The sequence below is a fragment of the Meles meles genome, chromosome 21 (genome assembly GCF_922984935.1).
Source record: "Meles meles chromosome 21, mMelMel3.1 paternal haplotype, whole genome shotgun sequence".
Lineage (NCBI taxonomy): Eukaryota > Metazoa > Chordata > Mammalia > Carnivora > Mustelidae > Meles > Meles meles.
The window spans coordinates 35,587,969-35,605,884 of record NC_060086.1 but is presented as its reverse complement, the minus strand read 5'-3'; the positions used below and the strand labels follow the sequence as shown (position 1 = coordinate 35,605,884).

General features: G+C 54.3%; 1 protein-coding gene across 9 annotated transcripts in view; it reads left to right on the top strand.

The window, feature by feature from the left end:
• Positions 1 to 17,916, top strand: part of CIITA (class II major histocompatibility complex transactivator) — a 45,906-nt gene that overhangs the window by 16,388 nt on the left and 11,602 nt on the right. For 8 of the 9 annotated variants that reach the window (XM_045993090.1, XM_045993089.1, XM_045993088.1 and 5 more), the window contains 10 exons: positions 5,656 to 5,799; positions 6,071 to 6,166; positions 8,692 to 8,754; positions 8,935 to 9,015; positions 11,423 to 11,467; positions 12,656 to 12,808; positions 13,243 to 13,386; positions 14,316 to 14,480; positions 15,012 to 15,080; positions 15,887 to 17,534. In XM_045993090.1, coding sequence (XP_045849046.1) covers positions 5,656 to 5,799; positions 6,071 to 6,166; positions 8,692 to 8,754; positions 8,935 to 9,015; positions 11,423 to 11,467; positions 12,656 to 12,808; positions 13,243 to 13,386; positions 14,316 to 14,480; positions 15,012 to 15,080; positions 15,887 to 17,534 — 2,608 coding nt within the window. The remainder of the gene's footprint in view (positions 1 to 5,655; positions 5,800 to 6,070; positions 6,167 to 8,691; positions 8,755 to 8,934; positions 9,016 to 11,422; positions 11,468 to 12,655; positions 12,809 to 13,242; positions 13,387 to 14,315; positions 14,481 to 15,011; positions 15,081 to 15,886; positions 17,535 to 17,916) is intronic. The other variant, XM_045993091.1, reaches the window with a different exon arrangement.

The window sequence follows — 17,916 nt, the reverse complement described above, 5'->3', positions numbered from 1 at the left end:
AAGGTGCCCCTTTCTCCCTCTCAGGGCCGCCTGAGACCCTCAAGGATACACTCCCTTGTCTGGGAAGAGATCACCTGTTACGTTGAGCCTAGCCTCATCGTCCTCCTCTGTAAAATGAGTGAATGAGGTTATCCATCTAGAGCATTTAGCGCCGCTCCCGGCAAAGCACACTCCCCGCTGCGGGGAGGGACCGCTGCGTCAGCAGGCACCAGCAGTCAGGTTACTGAAGTAAGAGTCACAACAGTTTGGTAATTCTCGATTTCCCTTGGGGGACAGAGACATGAATTTATTCCAGAAACCATTCTGATGCCGACGGTCTTTCAAAACCTGTGGTGTAGTACAAAGTGGGGACAGAAATGAACCCCCAAGGGACTTTTGGTGGTAGGAAGATTAGGAACTTTTTCTCAACTTGGACGTGGAAGGTGGTAGCCCGGGAGGGAAGGGCGGGTTCGAAGAGGACCTTCTAAAAATACTGCTCGTTTACCAAAAAGACACAGACCACTTCTCTGCTGTTGCCCCAGGCAACTTCTCAAAAGGAGAAATCATCCTGTCACCCATGCCTCCTGTCACCAGGCGAGGGCACCTCCCCGGGGAGCCTGGGCACCCAGAGTGGCACTCTAGAGTGGCACATGGAGGAAAGAGTCCAGTCAGGGGCCTTGGAGGCAGTTCCTAAACATCTAGAGACACAGGGGACATGGTTGTAGAGATGCTGGGAGGACTCAAGCCAAGATATAAGTCAATTTAGGCATGAATGGGAGGCACCGTGGCTTTGGGAGATCGAGACCAGGAGACTAGACTCCAGAAATGAGCCCCAGGTCGGCAGAGCCCTAACATAATGGGATTCCTTTGACTGTAGGCCTCCTGTGTGCCTCCAAGAGCCTCTCCTGGCCTTGCAGTGGTCCCGCAAGGGAAGCTTCATTATCCTGACCTAGTAGTGGAAAAAATGATACTCAGAGAGGGGAAGTCACTTGCTTCATGCCTCCTAGCCAGGATTCAAACTCAGACTCTCCAACCAGCTGAGCTTGGACAAGCCATTTGATGGATGTGTTTGAGTATCCTCATCGATCAAATGGGCATGAAATCCTGCCTTCTCCCTAGAGCTCTTTGGGAGCTCAGATGGCGGGGGGGGGGGGGGATGGAGGCAGAAGCCCATTATGAGCTGGAAATCCCTTTCTACTCAAGACAGGTGCATGAAGTGTAGGGTTCGTCTCAGGGTAGCTGGAAGGGAGGTGCTGAGGTGTATGTTCTGGGTATCTGAGTGTGGACGTCATCTTCTACTTTTTCTTCTTCATTTTCTTTGAAAGAGACAGTGCATGAGTGGGAGGGTTGGAAGCAGAGGGGGAATGAGAGAGAATCTTAAGCAGGATCCATGCTCAGCGTGGAACCCGATGCGGGGCTTGATCTCAAGACCCTGAGATCACAACCTGAGCTGAAACCAAGAGTTAGATGCTTAACAGATTGAGTCACCCAGGTGCCCCAAGAATAGACATCCTCTTGTCTGGGTTTAGCCAATGACATAGAACCTGGGCCTGTGGGTGACTTTTCTCCAGGCACCTTCTCAGTGGTAGCCATGGGGGACATGAGCAGACCTCCCAGGCTGCGCTACTGGGGACTTTCTTGTTCCTGTGGGGTCTGTGGGTCCTCCTTACATAGAAGAACAGAAAGCTTGGCTTTGCAATGTTGTGACTTATGGAGAAATGAAAGAGAAGGGGTCCCTTCATCAACCTCACAGAGGTTAGAAGCAAATTAATAATCATTAATGATAATAATAGTTATGACCATGGCCATCCTCTGCATTTGCTCACCATGTACGTGATGGATGCCATTCTAAATGGCCATTCACCAAACAGCTCACTAAGCACCAGTTGCCTCTCTGAGGGCTTTAGGAGAATTAACTCCCCTGATCCTTATAAGTGACCCATTATGATTCCTGTTTTACAGATCAGGGACCTGAGGCTCCAGGAGGTTGATAAAATGAACTTGCCCAGGTTGTGGTGAGTTGGTGGGTAGGAATGGTTCCAGAGTCAGGCAGTTTGACTCCAAAGCTCACACAAGTTGGCTTGTTTCTCTTCTGTCCATGTGTTTCTCTGGGGTCTGATCGCATTTGGGAACGCTGTCCAAAGTTTGAAGCTGAGCCCATCAACAGTGAGGCTGGGTTACAATCCTTCAGGCTCCTCCCCATGACACCTCCTGCCATCACCCGTCTGTGACAGGACCTGGTCCCTCCCTATCCCTGGGCCTCGATATGATGGGGGTTGTTCATTGAATGGAAACATTCTGATTGGCAGGAAAGAGCACTGGACAGAGAGTCTTGTGCTGGGGGAGATCAGGTCCAGGCTTGGCCAGGGACAGGTAATGGGACCTTGAGCAAGTCGTGTCCTTTCTCAGGGTCTCATCTGCTCTGTAGAGTGAAGGAGGTTGGACTTGAAGGCCCCTGGCAGACCTCTTGCTCTGGGAATAAACAGTTTGGGTAACTTGGCCAAAGTTATCCAACTCATTGGTGAAATGCCTGGGCTCAATTCAGAGCTGCTGCCACCAGATCTGGCTGCCTGGAAGAAGAGGCAGATGGCGACAATGTAAGCTGTCCCTAAATACCACCGACTGAGAAGGGGAGGAAGGCAGCGGGCAAGATTTAGGGAGGGGGTTCTTTTACCACCAGGAGAGAACAGATTTCTTCTCTAGTTCTCAGGCCACTGTGCCGAGAGGAGTGGGAGTTCTCCTTCCCCCTCCCCCAACCCTGGGCTTGGCTTCATGACAAGGAAAGGGTGAGGGCCCCATCTTTCAGTTCTGCTTCCTCCAGTCATGGCTGGATGGACCTTTGAGGCAAGTCTGTGATGTTTGGGTTCCTGCAGCCTACCACCCCCCCCAGCCCATTATCCAGCCCCTGCCAGGGCCCCATGTTGGACTGGAAAGTTCATTTTCTGTGATATCGAGGGTCTGCGCAGAGACCCCTCCGTACGGAGTGAGCTTTTTCAATGAGTCAAACGAAAAGAAGCAGCTGGAGGGTGGTGGTGGATTGTGTGTGTGTGTTTCCCTGACCCTCCCCTCTTCGTTCCTTCCCACTTCACCTCCACTTTCTTGTGGCCTGGGCGGGGGCACTCAGAAGGCTCTGGCAGATCCTCTGGCTTTCAAGGCCAGCTCCCCTCCTGCCGCTTCTAAGAAACTCTGAGTCCTTCCAGCAATTGTCTGCATTTCATGTCTAGGATGTTGAACGCTCCCCCCCGCCACCACCACCAAAGATATGTCCACATCAAATCCCTAGAACCTGTGAATGTGACCTTATTTGGAGAAAGAGTCTTTGTAGGTATAATCAAGTTAAGGACCTTGAAATAAGATCATCTTGGATTTTGCGGGTGGCCCTAAGTCCAAAGGCAAGTGTCCTTTTAAGAGAAAGGCAGAAGATTTGAGACATGCAGAGGAGATGATGGGACCACTGAGGCAGAGATTATAGGGATCTGGCCACATGGTCACAAGGAAAGGAATGCTGAGGGTTTCCAGAAGCTACAAGAGGCAAGGAAGGACTGTCCCCTAGAGCCTCTGGCAACACCTTGGTTTTGGACTTCTGGCCCACAGAATGGTGAGCAACTAAGACTCTGCTGGTTTTGTTTTTTTTTTTTAAGATTTTATTTATTTATTTGACAGAAAGAGATCACAAGTAGGCAGAGAGGCAGGCAGAGAGAGAGAGAGGAGGAAGCAGGCTCCCCGCGGAGCAGAGAGCCCGACGCGGGGCTCGATCCCAGGACCCTGGGATCATGACCTGAGCTGAAGGCAGAGGCTTTAACCCACTGAAGGCTCTGCTGTTTTAAGCTGCTCAGTTTGTGGTACTTTGCTCCAGCGGGTCTGGAAAATGAACCCACTAGGGAGTAGAGCAGGAGCCCGGAGGCAGGTGCATGAGGCTTCAGAGTGGTTCTACCCAGAAAGAGCTGCGTGCTATCAGCGATGTTATTTGGCCTCATTTGCAAAATGGAGACAATAATGCCTATCTTCCCAGGCTGGTTTTTGTTTTGTGTTTACAGCTTTATTGGGATATAATTCACATAGCGTGTAATTCACCCATTTATTTTTTTTCAAGTAATTATTTTTAGAAAGAGAGAGAGAGAGAGAGGAGGGGGAAGGGCAGAGAGAGCAGGAGAAAGTCTCAAGCAGAGTCCTTGCTGAGCAGGGAGCCCAACACGGGGCTCGATTCCAGGACCCTGAGATCATGGCCTGAGCTGAAATCAAGAATCGCACACTTAACCGACAGGGCCACACAGGTCCCGTGCAATTCACCCGTTTAAAATGCACTGCTGGTGGTCTTTGTAGTATATTCACACAGTGGTACAACCATCCCCACATTCACTAAAGGACGTTTTTGACAGTCCCCAAAAGAAGCCCTACCTCCATGAATATTTGCCCCCTGGTTTTTTCCACAACTCTCTCCCAACCCTAACCCACCACTATTCTACTTTATCTGTAAGGATTTGCCTATTCTGCACTTTCATATAAATGGCATCATACCATTCATGGCCCCTTGTGTCTGGCTTCTTTTGATGATCATCACGTTTTCAGGTTTGAGCCATGTTGTAAGCTGTATTAGTACCTTATTCTTTCTATGGCTGAATATTATTCCATGGTTTGGATTTATCCCATTTTGTTGATTCATTTATTTTTTTAAAAATTTATTTATTTGACAGACAGAGATCACAAGTAGGCAGAGAGGCAGGCAGAGAGAGTGGGGGAAGCAGGCTCCCTGCTGAGCAGAGGGCTTGATGTGTGGCTCAATCCCAGGACCCTGAGATCATGACCTGAGCCAAAGGCAGAGGCTTAACCCACTGAGCCACCCAGGTGCCCCTGTTGATTCATTTATTGAGGGAAACTTGAGTTGTTTCCCTGTTTTGGCTATTATGATTTATGCACCTGTGAAATTTCACATACAAGGTTTTGCATGGACATATCCAGGGTGTTTGGAAGGTTGAATGAAGTGGAATCGAAGGTATCTGATACACCCTTCACCAAATGAGGAATCTTAGAATCTGCCCCGACTCCTGTAATTTACAGCTTAGGAAACTGAGGCATGGAGAGGAGCAGAGACTTGTTCGCCATCACCTAAGGCGGTAGAGCATAGCACTTAATTGCATATGCTTGTGTCAGAATGCCCGGCACCAAATCCCGGTTCCACGTGGAGCTGGGTCACGTTAGGTCCGTCACCTCCCCTCTTGGATCCTCAGCATCTTCATGGGAAAAGTGAGGGTAGTAAGAGTATCTACCTCATATGGTTTCTGATGTGAGAATGGAAAGTTCCAGCCCGTGTGTCTGGCACATGGCAGGTGCTCTACAGATCTTGACTGTTACCACTCACGGCAGCGCCGGAGGTGGATCCCAAGTCTCCTGGCTCCCAGGTGTAAGAGGTCTTGAATCTACACTCCCCCAGTTCCCTTTCCTGTATGGTGGGCATCTTCCCAGAGTGATTATAAGTTCCTTTGGGGAGGGAGAAAGGACTTCCTCTCTCCACTGCCCGGAGTGTGTAAGAGTTGCCGAATGAACACTTCTGCTCGCTTTCTCCAGCTCTCCCAAACTCTGGCCTTCACCAGGTGACCCAGCTAGGAACTGTGGTAGGTGTTAATTCTCTACATCTTTCCAATGCTCCCGCACTGACTGACTGTGTCTCCCTTCCAGGCAGTGGGCAGTGTGCTGCCATGGACCTGGGGCCTCTAGAAGGCGGGTACCTGGAGCTTCTCAACAGCAGTGCTGATCCCTTGCAGCTCTACCACCTCTATGACCAGACGGACCTGGCTAGAGAAGAGCTGGAGCTATGCTCAGGTGGGCTCTCCCCGCTTTGGCCCTTCCCAAGTCCTTCCTCACCGCTCCTAGCCTTCGGGGGAGGCAGTCCGCAACTGAGGGTGGGGGTGGGGAGGTTGGGTAGGCGAAGTTCTGACCGGCCGAGCTCTGCTCAGCACCACGGACAGCTCCAGGCGCTCCCCGGTTTGCTTCCGGAGGGGGACTTCTCCCGGCCCCGCCCCCGCCTCTCCTTCCTTCCCCAAGCCCTCTTCCCAGACTTGTCCTGCTTCATCCGTGGGGCTTTTCCCTCCAGAACCCGACATGGACACCATCAACTGCGAACAGTTCAGCAAACTGTTGTGTGACATCGAAGGTGATGAAGAGACCAGGGAGGCTTACGCCAATATCGGTGAGGAAGCATTCTGAACCCAGAAAAAGGCCATTGGAGGGGAAGAGTTCCTTTTTCTCTTTTGCTAACCTCACCCATTCACCACAAGTCACAGCAGGCTCCTCCCTCATAAATTAGGGCAAGTTGCGGGGGTGGGGGGGAGGATTGCAGAGCAAGAGCTAGAAAAGAGACTCCAGGGAAATGGGGAGATGACCTCTTGCCCAATGACCATCAGGCAAACAAAGTCTTTTATATTCTCTGCCTCCCGTTCTATACCTTTTTATATTTCTTGCTCTTCTTGCTTCCTTCCACACAGCCCATGCCATATACCGCTCCCTGTCTTCTCCCTAGCTCCTAAGCCAAATGACTCTAGTATTTGTAATATCTACCATTTGGGCTCATTTGTTGCTCGCCGATCACTGTATGTGTGTTATTGCATTGAATCCATACAACAACAACAAAGGAAATAGATCCTATTAATATCTCCTTTTTGCCGAGGACGAAATCGAGGCTTAGAGAGTTAAAGCAATATGCCCAAACCTGCATTAGAGATAGCAATGGTCAGCCACGAGATTGAAAGCTAGGTCTTTCTCATTTCAAAGTCCTTCTTTTTTTTTTTTTTAAGATTTTATTTATTTATTTGACAGACAGAGATCACAGGTAGGCAGAGAGCCAGCCAGAGAGAGAGGAAGGGAAGCAGTCTCCCTGCTGAGCAGAGAGTCCGACATGGGGGCGGGGCTCGATCCCAGGACCCCGGGATCATGACCTGAGCCGAAGGCAGAGACTTCAACCCACTGAGCCACCCAGGCGCCCCCAAAGTCCTTCTTTTTAACCATGAAGAGGAAAGTGTCTAGGGTGGGGAAGTTCTCTAAGGCTTAAGCTGAGAAGCTTATCTGCAGGTTTAAAAAAGGGCTACTACTTTGAAATAAGGGAAGGACTTTTTGGGGAGAGGTGTTGCTGTTGGTTTTTGCTTTTGTTTTTAGGAGGGGAGTGGGATAAAGTCTACCTCCTTACGACTATCTCATACAGAGTCTCTGTTGAATTAGAAAAAGATGCCCCCTCTTATGGAGGATACAACCCCCATTTTTCCTCTTGCTGGGCAACCTTGTGCAGTCAACAACCTGCACAACTGTTCTTTGTGGCCCTTTTCCTGGCAACCCAAAAACCGCATAACTCAGGAGGTCGTGCATAGCGTGAATGTGGCCGGTCTTTCCCCAGTCCACAGTTAATCCTGCAGCACACAAAGTGGAAAATGGAGAGTAGTAACTGTGTGTCTCAAAAATTACAGAACTGAGAAGTCTGCCCACTTCCTTTCCTTCTTGGGAACTTACTTGAGGAAGCAGAAGTGTTTGGTGTTGAGGACTTTCGTATTCCTCACAGCTGGACGCAGTGATGAAGGATTTGAGCATTACTTAGGATTTAGGGGGTTTTTTGCAGGAAGTGGAAGCTGCCAAAACAAGGGGAGGGGGAAGCTTCGTCCAAATCAGTGGGCTTTCTCTGTGCTTCTAGAAAGACAGGCTCTGGCCTGAGTGTGCAATCATTTGAGGCATCTTGAAATATATCTAGAAAATGCCTTCCATAGGTGCATGGTGGGTATAATAATCACACCTCCCTCATGGGATGGCTGAGGATTGGATGAGTTTCTCTGTGTGAAGTGTTTAGGAAAGAAAGGAATGTGCAAAGAGTGAGTCAGGAGCCCCGCCCACCTCAACCCAACTGCCGCCATCACCATCATCAGAGATATCAAGGTCACTCCTGCTCTTTCATGGCTCTCCATTGCTGATAAAATCAAGCCCTACCTTTCCCCCAACATGAAACTTTCCTGCAGATGCCTGTTTCTGAGTTTCTCAAACACCTTTCTTCACCTTGTCCTCACTGCCCGAGACCCTCTGCTTTTCCACCTCTCCGACTGTGACCATCTTTCAATGGCTGGCTCTTCCCTCTGGAGCCCTCCCTGACAGACCCATGCTGCCATACACCGTTTCCTCTGCCCTCTTGCCATGACAGCTATCTTCCCCTTCCCCCAGTCGTGTGCCATCTGATATAAGGAACCACTGTTTCTTAAGCACCTGTGCTGTCCTGGCCACTGTATTTGATGCTTTAACTTAGAGGCAGAGCCTCTAATCCTCACCATGCATCCTTGGGTTGTAGGCATTTCTTATTCTCATTACACAGCTGAGGACGTGGAGCCCCAGAGGGGTTAAGTCATTGGTCCAAGCTTGCACAGCTAGTAGGGTTATCAGGGGTCGAGCTGGGATTGAAACTTAAAGCCCGTGACAACTCTACCACACTGCCTTGTACTACTTTACAGCAATAGTTAAGTTTTCATGGATGTGTATCATCCCTTCAACTAGACTGAGAGCCCGTGAAGGTTCAGGGTTCCTTCATTAATTTGATCTTTGAGTCAGGAAACGCTAATTGAGCCTCCTGCCCCATGCGTGCCAAGGCTGGAGGGTCACAGTTCCCTGGTGCCCACCCCAAGGCCGGGCACACAGTGGGTATTCAGAAAACTCATTGACTGACTGTTCTTTTCCTTGTCTGGGCAGCGGAACTGGACCAGTACGTGTTTCAGGACTCCCAGCTGGATGGTCTGGGCAAAGACATTTTCAGTAAGTTGGGGGACTCTTGGCTCAGCCTGCATTTCCTTCCTTGTTCCTTGGCCAGCAACCTGATGACCTACCTTCGAAGGATGGTCAGATCCTGCCCCAGCACAGAGACAGTGAAAGCTGGCTTTGAGCATCCGCTGACTGTGTGTTGCAGTCTCTCTCTCTTTTTTTTCTCCCCCAAAGTCGAGCACATAGGATTGGAAGAAATGATCAGCGAGAATGTGGAGGCGCTGGAGGAAGCAGGGCAGAAAAGTCAGAAAAGACGTGAGTAAGCCCTTCTCAGATCTGACCTCGGCCTGCTTGACTCCTGGCCCTGCCTTGGCTCCAGAGCCTGCTGGGGCTCCCAGAGGCTTCCCTTGTTAAGTCCTGTCTGCTCTGCCTGGGTTTGGATGTCCCACCCTCCACTCCCCTCACCGTTGCTCCCTGGTGACCCAGGGAGGAAGCAGACAGCCCCAGTGCTAATGGCCATTCTCCAGGCGTGTCTCTAAGGACCTTTGGGCTCTGGCTTCTCTTTCATCCTTAGTTGTCACCCCTGTGTTTGAGGGAGGTGTCTTCAACCGTAGATTCTAGAGTCAGTAAGAACTGGGTGTAAGTCCGGGTCTGTTATCTCTGGACTCTGTGGCCTTGAGCAAATGCCCATCCCTCTCTGAGCCTCCTAATCTGTCTCCCTTTCTCCTTAATCTGTCCTTACTGGCAGTCATCTTTTTATCCCATCAGTTTTTTAAAAAAATATCTTATTTATTTATTTGACAGAGAGAGAGGTCACAAGTAGGCAGAGAGGCAGGCAGAGAGAGAGAGGGAGAAACAGGCTCCCCACTGAGCAGACAGCCCGATGCAGGGCTCGGTCCCAGGACCCTGAGATCATGACCTGAGCCGAAGGCAGAGACTTAAACCACTGAGCCACCCAGGTGCCCCTTATCCCATCAGTTTTTAAATGCAAATCAGATCATTTTGCTGCCCTGCTAACCCTCCAATGGCTACCAAATACATACACAAGGCCGATATGATCTGACCCTTCCCACCTCTCCAAGTTTGCCATGGGGCAGGATCCTCCAGCCACACTGGCTTCCTACCATTCCTAGAACTCACGTACCCTTTCCAGCCTCAGGGCCTCACGTGCCCTTGGCTCTTGAGGTTCTATCTGGAATGCCCTTTTCCCAGTTCTTCCCAAGGCAGGCTCCTATGAATCCTTGAAGTCTTGGTTAACATGTCACCTCCTCCTGGAGGCCTTCCCCGACCACCTTTCTGCATGGATCACCTTGCTGATTTTCACCTTGTGTGTGTCTCTCCTCGTCCCTTATTAGCACTTGTCACCATTGGGACTTTTTAAAATTTATTGCCTTTTGCCCGGTTCCCTGCTGCAAGGACAGCGATCTTATCTTCCTTACTCGTGAACTATGCCCCCAGGATCTAGCACAGGGCCTCCGGTAGCGCCTCAGTAAATGTCCATTGAGTGTGAATATCTGTAAAATGGGCTGAACAGTCAAGTGAGAGCTTACTGAGCTCCGGACCACATATCAGACTTGTACCTATTACTTGATCTGTCCACAGATAAAGCAGGTGCATGCTATAAAAATTCAAAAGGTGCAAGGATATTCAGTGGGGGAAAAAAAGTCTCCCTCCCACTCCTGTCCGCCCAACTCTCAGTTCGCCTCTCTGAAAACAGCCTACTTTGCTGGTTCCTTCCAGGGAATTCCTCTTGCTGGCTTGCTTTGTTCGTTTTCTTTGATAAGTATTTTCCCCAGCATTTTACTATGAAGCTTTGCAACATGAAATAAAGGTGAAAGAATCCTACTGCCAGTATTTGCCTTAACATACCTCTGTCCGTCCGTCCATCCCTCTATCCACCACTCAGCTGTTCGTTTTATATTGGGAACATTTCAAAGTAAACTGCAGACACCAGTACACGTCCCCATAGGCCCGTTAGCATTCTCATTCTCTTTCAGTGCCAGGTGGAATTTCGCTGGGTGGGTGAACCGTGATTTAAGCAGCCCCTTGCTGAGGGGCGCGTAGGACTTTTCCCCGCTGGTGTGCTACTGCTCGATTCTTAGCTCACCGATTTTCCATGCGTTCCTGCAAAGTAGGAAGCTCTGCCCCTGTTTCCCAGATGAGTGATCAAAGGCTCACAGAGGCGGGGCGCCTGGGTGGCTCCGTGGGTTAAAGCCTCTGCCTTCTGCTCAGGTCATGATCCCAGGGTCCTGGGATCAAGCCCCGCATCAGGCTCTCTGCTCAGTGGGGAGCCTGCTCCCCCCCCCTTTCTGCCTGCCTCTCTGCCTACTTGTGATCTCTCTATCAAATAAATAAATAAAATCTTTAGAGGAAAAAAAAAAAGGCTCACAGAGGCTCTGTTGCAAAAACACCGGGCTAGGGAGGGACCCCAAGCAGGTTGTTGTTGTTTTCGTTTTTATTTTCCTAAACTCAGAATCGTCTTCTGTCCCCTTTGTGGTTCTGCCTCTTCTAGTCCCTCACTGCCCTGGGTCTTCAAGGTGGGGTTTGGGCACAAGCAGGCAAGCAGGGTGGCAAGGGTCAGGGGAAGGGGAGGGACTGGGAGCTGCAGGGCCACTTCCCAGCCATTAAAGGCAAAGCCATATGGGCTGCTGGGGTTCATGGGCCCCTCATGGCCAGGACCACACCTTCCTTGGGGCAGCTGACCATGATGTTCTTTTTGCAGCCTTCCCAGAGGAGCTGCCTGTGGACTTGAAGCACAGGAAGCTAGGTGAGCAGCGTGGGGTGCACCGAGGCAGGGGGCGCAGAGTGCGAGGCAGGGAAGCCAGGGCCTCTTCACGAGCATATACGAACTGGCAGTGGCAAGCCAGGGCTCAGAGAGGGGAGGTCACTTGTCCAAGATCACACAGCCAGTGAGAGGCGGAGCTGGGATTCAAACCAAGATTTGGTCATGACCCCATTGCCCCTGCTCTGCCGTTTAAAGGTCGCTGGGAGATCCAACTTCTACAAAGCCTCTCCCCCAACACCCCTTCTTAAATTCTGAGTCAGAGTTGAGGCCCCACGTTCTGCCTTACTCCACTGCTCCTCCAGACCACACTTCTCCTTTTGGAGGGCAGAGTCACCTAGGGTCAGCTGGTCACCCAGCGCCCTCTGGCTTCCCGAGAGCCCTTTGCCTCAGCGAGCCTCTTCCCCAGGCTCACCGTCCCCCACCAGAGGCTGCGTCCTCTCCCTCCACCTCCCCTCTCATCCTACTCAGTGGTTATTGCGAAGGTGTTATTCCAGAGTGAGGAAGCAGCTCACAGACTAATGAGGGACGCCTTGTCCCGTCCTCAGAACATTCTAATCTGATGGGGGAGACTGGGGCCCCGCCCCTGAAGAATCCAGAACGATGGAGAAGTGATCCCGGCCTTCAGAAATCTCTTAGTCTGATGGGAGAGACTGGGTTCCTCCTTTCCAAGACCACCAGTCTGATGGGGGAGACAGGAGCTCTGCTGTGAAGACCCCGGGGTGATAGGGAAGTAGTTCCTGTGTTCAGAGAGCTCCCAAGCTGACGGGAGAAGCAAATGTCTATCCTCTTCTATCTGCTTACTAAAGGGAGGAGAGAAACTGCCCCCCTCAGATGGGACAGCACAGGACAGACCCTGCCTCCTTTGGGGAGTGCTTGGGGTCTCGTAGGGTCCCCTTGGGGCTCAGGGGCTGGCTGTGGAAGGTGGTAGGGGCCTGACCCAACAGCTAGTGACAGGGAGAGGGCGGGGGGTGTGGAAGGCTCCTGGCACAGGAAAATTGCCAACAGAACAGCTTCCCCCAGGGCTGAGAAGAGGACAGGAGCAACCTCCAACTGCCAGGAGAGAGATCCACTCTGCTTCTGAGATCCTCCCCAAAAAGGAACGTCCCGCCAGAAGCCCCCTCAGATCCCACCCTTGGTCCCCTGGATCTAACGTGGTCCTCTTCCTCACAGCTGAGCCCGTCACTGTGCCCATGGTGACTGGCACGTTCCTGGTGGGGCCAGTGAGCGACTCCTCGGCACTGCCCTGCCCGTCGCCTCCTGCTGTGTTCACCAAGGAGCCAGAATCCAGCCAGCGCTGGCTAGAGGAGACCGTCCTGATGTCTGGTATATTAGGGACTTGGGGGGGGGGGGGGTTCCTCCCTCCCGGGGGTGCCTGAAGAGTGGCCACAGCAAGTGTCCCAGCAGGGACAGGAACCCCTCCCCCCATGTTGGTGTCACCCATATCCCTCCCAGCTAGTCCCATCCTCAGGGTCCCCATCAGCTCAGCCTGTGCCCGAGAATGTGCCTCAACAGGAAACCTCCCTGGGAGATAGAGCCAGGAGTCCCCACCTAGGAGGGCATTTGCCCAGCAGCCGTCTTCACTTATCAGCTATGAGCTGGGCACCTTGTCTGCCCGCTCACTCTGCTGGGTGCTGGGGACAGACACAGCTGCTGCTCTGGGGGACAGTGGGGCCCTTCAGAAAGGGAGTCAGGTCTTAATTGCATAATCAGAGAACGGGATTACGATCACTGGCGCTCACTGCCTTTGTCTCCTGCAGTGCCCCCTTCCAGTCCCTTGCTGGGGTGCCTCAGCCTTCCTGCTGGACCCATCCAGATCGTCCCCAACCTCCCCTCTCTGCCCCAGGGGCTCTGGCAGATCTCAGGGACAGGGACAGGGATGTCCAGTATGGTCATCTATCAAGGTGAGTGTTCGAGACCTAGCCTCCCCCACCCTGCCCCCTCTTGCGGCTATCTGAGCACTCCCTGCCCCCGTCCTCCCCCAACCCCAAGCACTGGACACCTTCTCATCATCCTCCCTCCCCAGAACACCCTTCTCTGACCCCCTTTCCCATCTATCAAAGCATACGGGCAGAGGTCCCCGAGGTGGTCTGGGGGAGGGACCCACTCAGGGGCTGTCGCTTTCTATGTATCTATCTCTTTCCCCCACCAAAAAAAAAAAAAAAAAAAAAAGATTTGCCCTTTTTTCCCCCTTTGTGTTAAACCTTATGATATTTAAAAATCACATCAATACTTGCTCATTCACAAGCCAAACAAAACGAGAGGCTTACGAGGGTCACGGGGGCTCTTCTGCAGTCTAGTGCAGCGAGCGGTTTTGTGTGCCTCTTTGCATGCCTTTTTTGGCATTGCCTTCTTTCCCGGTCGGGCTGGTCCCTGCTGACCTCCCCCACTGAGGAGCTGTGAATGGCCCAGGGCAAGGCTCGTTTGGGCTCTCAGGGCTGGGAGAGAGGATGAAGCCAGTGGACGAGACTTTCGCCCAATCCAAGAGCAAGCATCCTTTAAACGTTGGAGGCTGAGTTTTTTGTATAAGGCACGGGTGGCCCCAGAGCAAGGGAACATGCCTGACCTGACATCCAGGCCAATGAGCACGGACCGCAGAGCACGAAGAGTGTTACTGTAACAGACCGTGCCCATTTCGCAGATGGGGAGACCAAGTTGCGGTGAGCCAGGTTCTTTCCTCAGTCCTGTCCTGAGAGGTCTTCCTTTGGAAGTTCCCCAGTCTCCTCCCCAGACTTCCCAAGCTGCACGGCCTCCTTTGGGACAGAGGGGTGACCCAAGTGGGGCCTGGGGGGGATACCTGGTTGTTCTGACCCTTCCCTTTGTCCCCATATAGGCGAGATGCCCCAGGCCCACCAAGTGCTTCCTTCCACTGGCCCAGCTGTGCAGAGCCTCCCCAAGTCCCCAGATCGGCCTGGCTCCACCAGCCCCTTTGCCCCGTCGGCAACTGACCTTCCTGGCATGCCAGAACCAGCCTTGACCTCCCGTGCAAATACAACAGGTGAGGACCCTTGGGGGCTCGTGGGAGTTAAAGGAAGCAGGACAGAGGCCCTGGGCGAAGGCATCGTCTCAATTAGGTCCATGAGCCAAGCTGTCCACAGGGACAGGCAGGCTGTGTTTATAGGTAAAACAAGGCGGGGCGGGGGGCGGTCTCCAGGGAGTGGAGGGCATAGGAGAACCCATGTTCCACCTAAACTGGACCACTGGCCTTCCGCTGCTTGCCACCGAGGCACGAAACCAGACCCAGTGCAGCCAGACCTTCCGAATGGTCAGCAGAATCTGCAAATTCTCGGTTTTCACATAGGTACTATGCTTTTTAAAGCATTGGTTAAAATTTGTAAAGCAGCGCTGGCCCAAGGAAGGCCTCTTTGAGTGGGATACAGCCTCAGGTCACCACCTTATGACCTTTGTCTCGGGGAAGACCCAGCCCCCCACCCCCCCACTCGTTGGTTCTGCCTTCGGAGAGGACTGAATGTCCCTGAGGTGGGAAGGTCCCCGGGCAGGTGCTTCACCCAAATTTCTTCATCCGCAGAGGACCAGGTGTCCCCTACCCAGTGCCTGGCAGCTCATGAGGTCTCCAGCAAGCCTCCGAAATGGCCTGGTGAGTGAGAGGGGGCGGACTCTCTGTGCCCTGGGGACAGGAGTTGGAAACCCAGATCCGGCTCTGTCTCAGTCACTCAACCCATACTCAGCCCTTTCCTATTGGCTGCCTTGCTCACGCCTCTGCTCCTTTGCTCGTTCTGTGAGCAAATCATGTGTGCGGAGGTCCTGCCCTTGTAAGCCCACGCCGGGGGTTGGCATCTGGTTTTCCAGGCCGAGGGAATGAATGAGGGGAGAGCGGACAAAGGAGAGAGCGCTGACTCTGGGCACGGGGGTGACGGGAGGTGGGATGATGAGACCAGGACCGAGCCCGGAAGTCTCACTCCGTTCTGTGAGCTCTTCTAAGCGGCTAATGGAATCATGCATGGGACAAACAGCCCTAATATCATCACCCTTTTGCAGAGCGGGGACTCCTGGGGGAACCCCCAGAGCCATAGCAGGGTCCGTAACATGCTCAAGGTTACGGTCATTAGCCATGGACCTGGGATTTGAACCAGATACATGGATTCCACTCTCTTAACTCTCAACACCGCCCCCCACCCCATGGACTTTCTGTAGCGAGGGCGCTAAAGAAGGGGGTTCGGGAGTAAATGAAGGGGTGGATAAAGAAGGGAGAAGACAGATGAGGGGTGTGAGAGTCCATGAATGAATGAATGAAGTCTGCATCACAAGGCAGCAGGTGGGGACCAGCAGGGGCAGGGGTGAAGACGCTGGTGGTGGCCGTCGGGCTGGTGATGGCCCACCCAGCGGCTAGCACCGTCCCCACCGAACACACGCACAGACACACACGCCCTTGGGCCTTTGCAGAGAGCGTGGAGCAGTTCTGCCGTTCCCTCCGGGACAAGTACCGGGCCGAGCCTGCAGACCCGGAAGGCATCCTGGTGGAGGTGGAGCTGGTGAGGGCGCGGCTGGAGAGGAGCGGCGACAAGAGCCAGGAGCGGGAGCTGGCCACCCCGGACTGGGCAGAGCGGCAGCTGGCCCGCGGGGGTCTGGCCGAGGTGCTGCTGGCCGCCGGGGACCGCCGGCGGCCGCGGGAGACGCAGGTGATCGCCGTGCTGGGTAAAGCAGGACAGGGGAAGAGCCGCTGGGCCCGGGAAGTGAGCCGCGCCTGGGCCTGCGGCCAGCTGCCCCAGTACGACTTCGTCTTCTACTTCCCCTGCCACTGTCTGGACCGTGCGGGGGCCGGTTACCGCCTGCAGGATCTGCTCTTCTGCCTGGGCCCCCAGCCACAACCCGCGGACGAGGTCTTCGGCCACGTCTTGAGGAGGCCCGACCGGGTTCTGCTCATCCTGGACGCCTTCGAGGGCCTGGAAGGCCAAGACGGCCTCCTGCACAGCGCGGGCGGACCCGTGTCCACCGAGCCGCACTCCTTCCGGGGGCTGCTGGCCGGGCTCTTCCAGAGGAAGCTGCTGCGAGGCTGCACCGTGCTGCTCACGGCCCGGCCACGGGGCCGCCTGGCCCAGAGCCTCAGCAAGGCCGACGTCCTGTTCGAGGTGACCGGCTTCTCCGCCGAGCAGGCCGAGACCTACGTGACCCGCTACCTGGAGCGCGCTGGGGGCACCGAGCACCGAGAGCGAGCCCTGGCGCTCCTCCGCGGCCGGCCCTTCCTGCTCAGCCTCAGCCACAGTCCCACCGTGTGCCGGGCCGTGTGCCGGCTCTCCGAGGCGCTCCTGGAGCTGGGCGGCGAGGCCGAGCTGCCCTCCACGCTCACCGGACTCTACGTGGGGCTGCTGAGCCCTGCGGCCCGCGATAGCCCCCCGGGGGCCCTGGCGGGACTGGCCAGGCTGGCCTGGGAGCTGGGCCGCAGACACCGCGGGACCCTGCGGGACAGCCAGTTCCCGTCGGCGGAGGTGAGGGCCTGGGCCGTGGCCCAAGGCCTGGTGCAGCCCGTCCCGGGGGCCCCGGATGCAGAGTTGGCCTTCTCCAGCTTCCTCCTGCAGTGCTTCCTGGGGGCCGTGTGGCTGGCTCTGAGCACTGAGATCAAGGACAAGGAGCTGCCACAGTACCTGGCCTTGACCCCGAGGAAGAAGAGGCCCTATGACAACTGGCTGGAGGGTGTGCCGCGCTTCCTGGCTGGGCTGCTTTTCCAGCCTCACGCCGATGGCCTCGGAGCCCTCACGGGACCGACGGGGGCCGCCGTGGGGGCCAGGAAGCAGAAGGCGCTCAGCAGGTACCTGAAGCGGCTGCAGCCGGGGACGCTCCGGGCCGGGCGGCTGCTGGAGCTGCTGCACTGTGCCCACGAGGCTGCGGACGCCGGGCTCTGGCAACACGTGGTGCAGGGGCTCCCGGCCCGCCTCTCCTTCCTGGGCACCCGGCTCACACCCCCCAACGCCTATGTGCTGCGCAGCGCCTTGGAGGCGGCCGGCCGAGACTTCTCCCTGGACCTCCGCAGCACTGGCATCGACCCCGCTGGGCTGGGGAGCCTCGTGGGACTCCGCTGTGTCACCCATTTCAGGTGGGGGCAGGGGGGCAGTGCTTCTGCTGTGGGCTTGGTGCTGGTCCTGGTTCTGGGCACCGCGGTGGGGTCTCGGTCAGAATGCACAGTAGCCGGGCGGGGGGCGGGAGGGATGCCTTCCGTTTTCAAGATGAGGACATCCAGGCCCAGAGAGGGACAGCAGCTCGCCCAAAGTCACACAGCCCCTGAAGGACAGTGTCTTCCACCCATATTTGTGGAGTTTTTTAATTAAAATTTTTTTTCTATTTTAGAGAGGTGGGGGAGGAGAGGGAGAGGGGAAAAAATCTCAAGCAGACTCCACGCTGAGCAGAGCCAGACGTGGGGCTTGACCTCATGACCCTGAGATTATGACCTGAGCCCAAACCAAGAATCTGAAACTTAA